General features: G+C 28.3%; 2 protein-coding genes across 3 annotated transcripts; one reads left to right on the plus strand and one right to left on the minus strand.

The window, feature by feature from the left end:
- Positions 1–180: 180 nt before the first annotated feature.
- Positions 181–6,985, plus strand: LOC114877419 (catenin alpha). The gene is given in 11 exon segments (XM_046287202.1): positions 181–377; positions 569–654; positions 726–1,069; positions 1,146–1,878; positions 2,060–2,086; positions 2,415–2,648; positions 2,740–3,342; positions 3,426–3,951; positions 3,954–4,102; positions 4,381–4,416; positions 4,418–6,985. Coding segments are annotated over 9 exon segments (2,754 nt in total). The 5' UTR covers positions 181–377; positions 569–654; positions 726–752; the 3' UTR covers positions 4,547–6,985.
- A 2,003-nt stretch (positions 6,986–8,988) lies between these two features.
- LOC114877425 (polyadenylate-binding protein-interacting protein 2) lies at positions 8,989–11,208 on the minus strand. 2 transcript variants are annotated; one of them, XM_029189997.2, is made up of 4 exons: positions 11,080–11,208; positions 10,247–10,453; positions 9,973–10,161; positions 8,989–9,895 (listed from the first exon to the last, which is right to left on the minus strand). In XM_029189997.2, exons 2-4 carry the CDS (start codon positions 10,415–10,417, stop codon positions 9,797–9,799), a joined length of 459 nt encoding a protein of 152 aa, XP_029045830.1. In that variant the 5' UTR covers positions 10,418–10,453; positions 11,080–11,208; the 3' UTR covers positions 8,989–9,796. The 2 variants fall into 2 exon arrangements, with proteins under 2 accessions (XP_029045830.1, XP_029045829.1); XM_029189996.2 differs by lacking the exon at positions 11,080–11,208 and adding an exon at positions 10,738–10,998.
- Between the last annotated feature and the right edge of the window lie 115 nt (positions 11,209–11,323).

Below are 11,323 nucleotides of genomic sequence, written 5' to 3' on the forward strand. Positions count from 1 at the left end.
TAAACGCGACAAAGGTGAGTGTATTTACCAATGAAATAATTTCGAAAGTTTGAAAAAGCAATTTTTTGATTGGCTATTGCATTTTCAGGCGAAGAATCATGCCGTGAACACCTCCTGCAAGCATCGCTTCAATGTTCATGTTCAAAGCTTCGGGCGTAGACCGGTTGGTTCAGCTATCGTTAGCTTTTCAACTGTGGTGGAAATCATGACGTCATAAATGAGGAGTAGGTGACATGAGTAATGCATCGAAGTGATATAGAATTGTTTGTACTTGATATTGGTGTTCGATGTAATTGATTTTATAAAAGAGAAGAATAAGTTTTACGTGGGTTTATTAGTGATTCCATAGGTTTTTATACTGTAATCTTTTCATGAAGGTAAGAAATTATTAACTTGTATGTATATATGTACATACAATATTTGCTGTATATAATTTTTTTTCAAATAATCAGAGCATTCTGAATTCTGATACGCCTCATTTCTTCTAAACATTTGTTGCTTATTAGGATTACATTTTTAAAAATATTTTATTTAAAGCAATATAATGAAAAAGGTAATATTTTTCTAGAAATATTAATATAATGGTACTTTTTCATACACATCTAATGCATCTCTCTGCTTTTAAATTATCTGTAATGTATTAAAAAGGCACAGGTAATTTTTCTATAATTTATAGCATCATTGAATTACACGCAATAATAAATGTTTAACATTCTATCTTTTAGGATTGATTTATCTAAAAAGAAACAAAAATGTCAGATCACTTTGGTCCGATAACATTAAAATGGGATCCCAAAAATTTAGAAATTCGTACCATGTCTGTAGAAAAGACATTAGAACCTTTAGTTTTACAAGTAACTACACTTGTAAATACAAAAGGTCCAAGTAAGAAAAAGAAAGGAAAATCAAAGAGGGCTAGTGCTTTGGTTGGAACTGTAGAAAAAGCAACTAATAATTTTATTGAAAAAGGTGAACAGATTGCTTATGAAAATCCTGATATTACTGCTGAAATGTTAAGTGCTGTTGAAGAAGTAAGGAAAACAGGTGCTGCAATGAGCATTGCTGCCAGGTATTGTATTATTATATTTGTAACATGTAACATGTCAAATACTTTAAATACATTCTAATATTGTTATTCTTTATAGAGAATTTTCAGAAGATCCTTGCTCCTCTTTAAAACGAGGCAATATGGTCCGTGCTGCAAGGAATTTATTATCTGCAGTCACACGTTTACTTATTTTAGCAGATATGGTTGATGTGCATTTATTGCTAAAGTCATTACATGTAGTAGAGGATGATTTGAAAAAATTAAAAAATGCATCCTCGCAAGGAGAATTGTTGGAAAATATAAAACAATTTGGAAGAAATGCATCAGAACTAATGAATCAAGCTGCAAAACGTCAACAAGAACTAAAAGATCCTCAGTTAAGGGATGACTTAGCAGCAGCTAGAGCTGTATTAAAGAAACATTCAACAATGCTGCTTACTGCTTCTAAAGTTTATGTTAGACATCCTGAATTAGCTGCAGCCAAAGCAAATCGTGATTATGTTTTGAAGCAAGTTTGTGAAGCTGTAAATACTATCAATGATGTGGCACAAGGAAAAACTCCAGTTGATAGTCAGCATCCTTATGAAGGACCTGGAGAATTAGCTGCAGCATTAGATGATTTTGATGAAAGAATGGTGATGTCTCCGCTTGCGTATAACGAAGTACGTACAAGACCTAGCCTTGAGGAAAGATTAGAAAGCATTATCAGTGGTGCTGCACTAATGGCAGATTCTTCATGTACACGAGATGATCGTAGAGAACGAATTGTCGCAGAATGTAATGCAGTTAGGCAAGCACTGCAGGATTTACTCAGTGAATATATGAATAATGTAAGTATTTTATAAATTCCTCTTTTACGGCGACCGCAGCAGTATTTTATTTTCATTCATATTTCACTTTACGAAACTACTCAGTACATATGAGTAATTACACTGTCACTTAACACAATTGATATATTTCTTATTAGTCTATTTCATTCTACTCATTTGTGTTTATTTTTAATGACTGCAGTTACAGCTTGCTCAGGGTGGGAAACGGGTAAATATGAAAACTGCGTTCTCTCATACAGTTTGCAGGTTAAATAAATTTTTTTTTTTTTTTTGGAATTATATGTATGTATACGTCACTTATATTTTATTTACCTACTAACAAGCACTAACAAATAATTGTTAATAATTCAGTATTCACAGTTATTTTAGTTATCCTATAATAATTCTTGTACTGTACATATTATATCATTAAAAAACGTAATACATTGTACCTGTCATTGTTAGTTAAAAAATAGCATAGATTTTATTTGGCTGCTTATGCGACAATGGTTTGTTCATACTTTGTTTTTAATAATTTGATTTATATGTTTTAATAGATGGGTGTTAAAGAACAATCAGAAGGTTTGGAAAGAGCAATTGACCATATGTGTAGAAAAACACGTGATCTCCGTAGACAGTTGCGAAAAGCGGTTGTAGATCATGTATCTGATAGTTTTTTGGAAACGAGTGTACCTTTATTGGTACTCATTGAAGCTGCAAGAAACGGTCGTGATAAAGAAGTAGAAGAGTATGCACTTGTTTTTACAGAACATGCCAATAAGCTGGTCGAGGTATAGCTTTAGACTATTACTATCACTATTTACGCTATTACTGTTATATTAATTTAATATAATGTTACAATCAACTTTATATACAAATTAGGTTGCCAATCTAGTTTGTAGTATGTCAGGAAATGAAGATGGAGTAAAAATGGTTCGTTATGCGGCAGCTCAGATTGGCAATTTATGTCCACAAGTAATTAACGCAGCACGTGTGCTGGCAGCCCGTAATCGGTCTAAAGTAGCTCTAGATAATATGGAAGTATTTCGACAAGCGTGGGAGAATCAAGTGAGAGTATTAACGGAAGCCGTTGATGACATTACTACCATCGACGATTTCTTAGCTGTATCTGAGAACCATATTTTAGAAGACGTAAATAAATGTGTATTAGCATTACAAGAAGGTGATGCTGATACCTTAGATAGAACTGCGGGTGCGATTCGTGGACGATCAGCTAGAGTGTGTAACGTTGTACAAGCAGAAATGGATAATTATGAACCATGTATTTACACAAAACGGGTATTAGAAGCTGTGAAAGTTCTAAGAGAACAAGTAATGCCGAAATTTGCACAGAGAGTAGAAGTCGCGGTAGATGCATTAGGTAGTAACCCTGCTAAAGATGTGGATGAAAATGATTTTATAGATGCTTCGAGATTAGTTTACGACGGAGTTCGTGAAATTAGACGCGCTGTATTAATGAATAGAGTAAGATATCAAATTGCAGATTTTCTATCCTTATTTATTATATATAATTTTTTCTTCGCGTACTTACTAAAATTGTTTTTTAGGCGGACGAAGATTTAGACCCCGAAGATGTTGAACTGGATGAACATTATACATTAGAAACTCGTAGTAAATCGAGTGCTCAAACTGGTGAACATGGTGTTGACGAATATCCAGAAATTAGCGGTATTACAACTGCTCGCGAGGCAATGCGTAAGATGCCAGAAAAAGATAAACAGAAAATTTTACAACAAGTAGAGTACTTTAAGAGTGAAAAATTGAAATTTGATAAAGAAGTTGCCAAATGGGACGATGCAGGAAATGACATTATTGTTCTTGCTAAGCATATGTGTATGATAATGATGGAAATGACTGATTTTACTAGAGGTCGCGGACCTTTAAAGACAACCATGGATGTTATTAACGCAGCAAAGAAAATTTCCGAAGCTGGAACTAAGTTAGATAAATTAACTAGACAAATAGCAGATCAATGCCCAGAAAGTTCTACCAAGAAAGATCTTTTAGCATATTTGCAACGTATAGCACTGTATTGTCATCAAATGAATATTACAAGTAAAGTCAAAGCAGATGTACAAATATTAGTGGAGAGTTAATTGTTTCTGGACTTGACAGTGCAACTTCCCTTATTCAGGCAGCTAAGAATTTAATGAATGCAGTTGTTCTAACTGTTAAAGCTTCGTATGTTGCATCAACAAAATATCCTCGACAATCTACAGTAACGGTAAGTACTGTTGATTTTCTAATATTATTCATTTGAATTATATATTTATTCGCAAAAATAGATTTAATTGTATTATATTTACACATATAATTAACATTAATATTAAAACTTTGTTACCGTCTAACCATTGGATTATGCAGTATGTAAGTATATATGTAATGTTACTACGTTTGTAGTTCTATTGAAATGAATCAGTTATGTTTTAACAAGAATATATAATTGCGATCAGTACATTTTTTATTTTTTTAAATAATCGTTTTTTTCATTTGTTTGAACAGTCTCCTATTGTGGTATGGAAAATGAAAGCGCCAGAAAAAAAAACCGTTAGTACGCCCTGAGAGACCTGAAGAAGTTAGAGCAAAAGTGCGTAAGGGTTCACAGAAGAAAGTGCAGAATCCGATACATGCACTTTCAGAATTTCAAAGCCCTACAGAAAGCGTTTAACATTTTATCTGTAAGTAATTTAATAAAAATAAAACTTAGTGTATAGCATCACCTTCAAAAAAAATTGGTTTAGCAAGATGTTTCATTTTCTATTATGTGCTGAATGAAATTTATAAGTCACATTTATTATTAATTTATGTATCATGAGGTATAGAAAATTATAATCACTCTTTCTGCAAAACTACATCTCAGACTATCAGATAAGCAGGATTAAATGTTTTTTAATAAAAGTTGATATAATATATCATAAATATTAATAGTTGTCAGTATAGTAAACAAAATGAAAATTTTAAATGGCGAAGGAAAAAAGATGAATTCCATATTTGTAATTGTGATAAGAGAACAAAATATTTCTAACACAACTATTTGAAAATAAAATGTCTTGCATAAAAGAAAAGTTAACTCTTAAATGTCTGAAAGTTAAAACATGCAGTATATGAACATTTTAATTTTTAAATAATATTTAATTATGTATTAAAGAGTGATCTTCTTTTCTGAAGTACGTATAAACTTCGGGCTACAATTGTATTCAAATTAATAAGACTAAATCTTTCATTTTTTTTCCTTAATAGAATATAAGAGTAATCTACAATCTATATACACTTTATTTGACAATTAATAATGATTATAATATTCTAATCATTATAAGATACATACAAAAAGTAAGTGAATTATACTTTACTTAAACCACCTATACAGTTCGGTATTACTCATAGATGTCAATAATTGAATATATTTTTTTGCAAATGAAATTTACAATTTACAGAAAGTAAGATTGTAATACTTAATTGTATAGTAGCATTTATAATATTAACTAAGTATCTTTTAGAGAAATGCCAATTTTTTAGTATTACTTATATAACTGATACGGAAATATAAATTTTAATTATATATATAACTTTCTTCAAATAGAAGTTTACTATTAAATAATATTGAACAATAAGTGGTGTATATATATTTGCGTATATATACACGACAGTTTATTGGGGGCCTCATTTTTTTTTTTTATTTTTTTTTTTATGAGATTATACAAGATATTATCTGGATTGAATTTGATGGATATACATTTTCCATTATTTCTATTTTTGATCTTAATATATAAAGGATTATATTTAACAACTATACAAACAACATACTTTCTTATACATATCTAGAAGTGAATGTTTCTTACTACCCATATAAAATTATAAACTTTTGAAGTATTACAAAATTTATTAACTTTTGCATATAACAATCGTTACCACAAGTAATTTAATTAGTAATCTCAGGCCTTGAAATATTGCTAATCTATTATGTGAGTGTGGATTTTTTAGTATCATGAATTTTTTGACAATAATATTGCTACATACTTTATTATGCTTTTACATAATATCAGCTAAGATACATATACCAAGGTTGGTATTCTTCTACGTGAATAATTATATTAACAGTTCCAAATAATTAGTATATAAGCAAATGAATTCATTTATGCAAACATGTTTAAGATAATGATAAATTCTTTTGTCTTGAGTTTTCCGATGTGCTTATCAAACAATTAAAAATTACACATTTCGTTATTCGACGATATATGTTCTACTAAAAACGATTCATTCTTCTTTATCAGTAAAGCTTACAAAAAAGCAATAAAAAAATAACACAGTATTGAATTGGAATAAAGAGACTGCAGAATGAGTATTTAATGAATGTATATAAGTAAATACGATTACACATTTTAAAAAGAAACTTCTTTATGGTGAATTTGTATTACACATAGTATATAAGAAATAATCTTAAAAAAACTGATACCAATTTCATGCGAGTAAAGTATTACATTAAAAACAATTTTGTAATTTTTCATTTTAATTGATTTGCAAATAACTGTTTCTTTTGGTATAATATTAATATACAAGTATTTGCTGTAGTACATATTAAAATTTAAGTTAGCATTAATAGTGGAACTTTATCACATATAACTCATTGTCAGTGTTTTAGGAGTTATCTAGACATACTGACTAATTTTAATTTATTACCTTGATAAATTTTACAGCAAACATTGCATGACTATCTAATTGATAATAAAAATAGTATGTTATACATGTAACAAATATGTAATAGTATCTATGAACTTGCATTTCATAATGTATGTTATTTCAGTTGTGGCAGTGTAGTTATTATAATACACGTGTTATATTGAACTACATCTAAGTGTTTGCAGAAAGTGTGTAATGAAAAAGAATTTCATATTTAGCAGGATTTAAAACACGATATGTATTGGTATCAATTTTTTACTGTTGCAAGACAGATATTAATTTATACAAAAGTAGTTGTAAGATTAAATTGTAGTTACTAATATACTGCCAAATATAAGGTGATGCTTTTAATAAATATCTCTGTTTATTATTTTTTAGGTATGATTTTATATACATATGTACATGCATTCAATAAATTTATAATTTAGAAGGTTGTATTTACCATTAGCTCAGAAGGATAGGGCAGGCTGAAAGGTATAAACAAATCACATAGGTTTGTATATTATATACTTTTTTTCATATATTAAATGTTACAGAAATAATACGATACAAGGATATTGCAAATGCAAATATTTAATGGCATTAGTATAATAATTATAATTTCACAATCATTTAAAAAATATAATTGTTTTTATCCTAATTTATTACACATTGCTTTTGCAATGGTAATTACAAAAGAAAAAATTCACCATTGATTATATAGTTTATATTATGTGAACTCTTTTTTTTCTTTTTTTTTAATTTTAAATATTGTACTTTTAATTTCAACATAAAGTTGAAAAAATGTGTGTGTGTGTGTGTATATATATATATATACTGGACAATAAAGTAGAGCACATTATTTATGCCTGTGAATCTAAATATTACAAGTTGCTTTTAGCACTACATGAATAAATTCTTTTTTTTTTTCGTTTGTTATTATTATTATTATAGTACTGCTTTTGTATTATACATAACATATATGAAATAAGTGCAGTTGCTTAGCTTTTAAAACTTAAAATATTTTATTATTATTATTATTAGTATTATTATTATTATTATTATTAGTATTATTATTATTATTATTATTATTATTATCTTATATACCAAATAAACACAGGTACTATTAAAATAATTCATAAAAAATTTCATGTTTATTTTAGGATAATGTGAAACATTTTGAGTATAGGAAAAAGTATTATGCAGTAGCATATTAAATAGTAATAACATCATAACTGCATAAATTTCCTGTCTCTACTGCCATAAAACAGCTTTTATTATAATACATGACATGCTGTTAAAAATATCAATAATATTGATTTAAATATTGCATGTCATTTGAATTGACACAGATTCAGTGATTACAAGGTTCATACTTATGTGGTTATAAATGTATGTTTTGTATTTAAATATTTTTTTGTGACTTTATTGCAAAAAGTAAAAACATACAAATTAAACAACTGTTTTTAATTGGTATATTATGTAATTTGATCAGTATTAGTTAATGATTAATAATCAGTAACTAACTAAATATATATCAGATCCTGTTGAACAAATAGCCCTAAATCTATAAAGCAGTCTCTTTTTATACTAGGTTATATTTGAATATTGAAAGAAATCACTAAAATCGATTGCTATTTATAAATTTAATTCTGTTTAACAAATCTATAAATAGCTGTAAAATATTCAATTACAATCTAAAGATACATTTCTTTTTTTTTCACGAGGAGCCACAAGAAATACGAAACGTGAGAAAAAATTCACAAACAAAATAGAAAGCAAACATTATGAAATTAACAAAATGTCTTAACTGTGAGTAATATATCTGATACATCTATTTAATCTGCTTCATAATCACAGTTCCTGTATTCGTACTAAAGCATATTGTGACTAAAGTAATACAGATTTACAATATGCAATCTTATAAAATCCTGAATTATGTGCCTATCACAATGCAAGAAATGTTAGTAAAATTTGTACATAATGAAGTTCCAAATAATATACATAAGTGGTGAAATTCATTATGCAGAAATATATCAACAGTTCATTAAGATTTAACGAGGAAACATGATGCCATGAAAAGAATGTACAACATACAGTTTTACCATTTAAATTTAAGTTATTATATTTGAAATAAATTCACCACTCATAGTATTTTTTTGTTTTGTGATATTACAACATTTCATATACATGTTCTAATTTCAAAATATTAGCTTACGGAAAATTTATACTTAATTAAAATAAGTAAGCAATATATTGACTCTCAATATTACTAAAGAGAGTCTCAAGAAGAGTCCCTCACAGCCTATACAAGACTTTCATTTGAGATCTTCAAGTCTTTCAAGATGTATGCTGATAGAGGACCAGAATTATGACATTAGTTTTCTTAAGATAAAAAAAAGGAGATTGACAGTAAAAACATAGAAGTTTCTCTATATAATTAAACGTGTTAAGTATGTTTTAGCAACAAAATATGTATTAGATGCAATACATTTTTCGATGCAACATTTTAATTACATCACTCTTACGACCTTAGTACATGTTGATGATTTATGTCAATGATATTGCAAAAGATATATACCAGTATAAAATAAGTGTTATAAAAGGAACTCTTAGAAAAGTATTTCATCTAGAAATTCTTACTACATTATAAAAACTTTCAGATCTTAATAAAACAAGTATTCTGAAAGAATTAAAAAAAAAAAAAAAAAAGAAGAAGAAGATACGCTCGCTGGGATACAGCAATTCATCTTTAAATATTATGTACAACATAATTCACGAAAATCAGCGTATTATTTCTTTGTATGCTGCCTCAGTTTATATAGTAATTTGTACAAAATAAAACTAACGAAAACATCTACTTTCGAAAGTACTTTTCCCCAATTAAATAAGAAATATAAATTGCAAATATTTATCAGTGATTTATGCGTATACCATTGCTCATTATATTGCCAAAATATATATATGTAAAACTAAATGTTTATAATATTATGCAATATTTTAAGACTATAAAAATTTGAATAGCTTTTTTTTTTTAAATTTAAGTTTATGCAACTGAATTCATTAATCTTGAATAGTATATATAACAGCTTTATGTATTATCCGCTTTGATGTTCAGTATACCTTTGTACGTGTAGTCACAGTCATTTAACTCTTAATATAATTCCATTGATATAACTGTGTCATTAAAGAATGTGGATGTTAGCCATACACGTAGCTCATTTTTTATTGGGTTAAAGGAAAGAATGCATGGTGAATGCTTCTATGATGATTCTGCAGTAACTTCTGGTGGTGTACTTACAGCTGTTACTGCCGATTTAAAAGCTGGGACAAATTCAGCTGCATTTGGATTTAGTGTACTCTGAAAATTGATGTTTGGATAAATTTAATCTTATGTATTTTATAATAGAATTTAGATATACTTTGCAAAATTTATACCTGCTTAGCAAGATCATCGTGCATTTTTAAATGACTGAGTTGTTGACAAAGTTCAGCACTATTATTCTCAAATGTGTTTGTAGCGGTAGACCAAGTAATAGAATTTGTGTTCCTTTCGTGTCTTTCATCTTCCCACATTGCTTTTAAGCATTCTTCTGTTAGTTCTTCTTCCATTAATTGTTGGATTACCTATATTTTTTAAACATTTCATAACTAAATATTTATAAATTACTCCATCTTGACCGATACTTGAATAATTTAAATGCTATTGAACCTCTTTATCAAATTCTTCCTCATTTTCCATCCACAAGTATTCAGAGAAATCACTTTCATCCGATCCTTGCACATCAATTTCAGATTCAAAATTATTGTCCATGTAAGAGATAATCCCTGTTTCATGTCCATAGTCATTCCCAGAGTGATTGCTTGGAATCTTCATTTTCATTCCAAATGTATATTTAGCAATGTAGCAAACAAATATCTATAAATGAATTCACTGTTGTAGAATTTTCTAATATTCTCTATCCAGATGATTTAATTTGTTCAAAGAAATAGAATTAATTTTTAAATATATATTTATCATTAACATATTAATACTTGAGTAATAATATTTTAATTAATATATAAATAGTAAAAACGCTAATTACAGATTAAATTATTTATACTATTTGAATTCGTAACAAGTATTTTTTAACATAATGAAGTATTTGAAAAGAAAAAAAAAAGATAAAGAACCTTGAACTCTTTTACATATACGAAGCTTACGAGTGAAATGTTCAAATATGCGATTGCTTGGTTTACACATATGGTAGCATAGACGGTGAAATTATATTTTCTCTCGTAGAAATCGATCGATTCTTGCATTTACTTTGAATTTATTATTAAACGCATTGACAACTAAGAATTTCGTACTGTTGTATTTATCGCATTGTAGAAATTCAATGAAATAAAATATCGCTTGACAGATCTGTTACAAGGCAACCATTTTTAATCGTCTACTTTTAGCATCGACAAAGTAATAGTTATTAATCTTTATCCATAATTACGGAATGCGTGTGCTGTTACAATAGGACATGATTTTCCGTCGTACGTAAAGTGTAAACATACCTTTTAACAGTGTAGTTTCTGACAATTTGTGATAGAAAACACGATTTACGCAGTTCATGGGTAATATACGTGTCGAGCAACACAAATTAACCCTTGAAGTAACACTGGGATAGTGCTGCCACCATGTACAAAAGGAGCAATGCACTTTGTGCTCCAAAAGCAGATAAATATTGATTTCCTATTTTAATTGATTTTGATCAGAATATTGTAATCATCATACGTGATCAGGCATTGTATATTTCAT

The sequence above is a fragment of the Osmia bicornis genome, chromosome 9 (genome assembly GCF_907164935.1).
Source record: "Osmia bicornis bicornis chromosome 9, iOsmBic2.1, whole genome shotgun sequence".
Classification (NCBI taxonomy): domain Eukaryota; kingdom Metazoa; phylum Arthropoda; class Insecta; order Hymenoptera; family Megachilidae; genus Osmia; species Osmia bicornis.

What these genes read in the sequence shown, in the direction of transcription:
- LOC114877425 (XM_029189996.2), bottom strand. Translation starts at nt 10,836, where the DNA reads ATGCAAGAATCGATCGATTTCTACGAGAGAAAATATAATTTCACCGTC. An exon ending in AGGAAGAATTTGATAAAGAG is followed by an intron (nt 10,162 to 10,246) that starts GTTCAATAGCAT and finishes TAAAAAATATAG; the next exon opens with GTAATCCAACAATTAATGGA. An exon ending in ACGATGATCTTGCTAAGCAG is followed by an intron (nt 9,896 to 9,972) that starts GTATAAATTTTG and finishes ATCAATTTTCAG; the next exon opens with AGTACACTAAATCCAAATGC.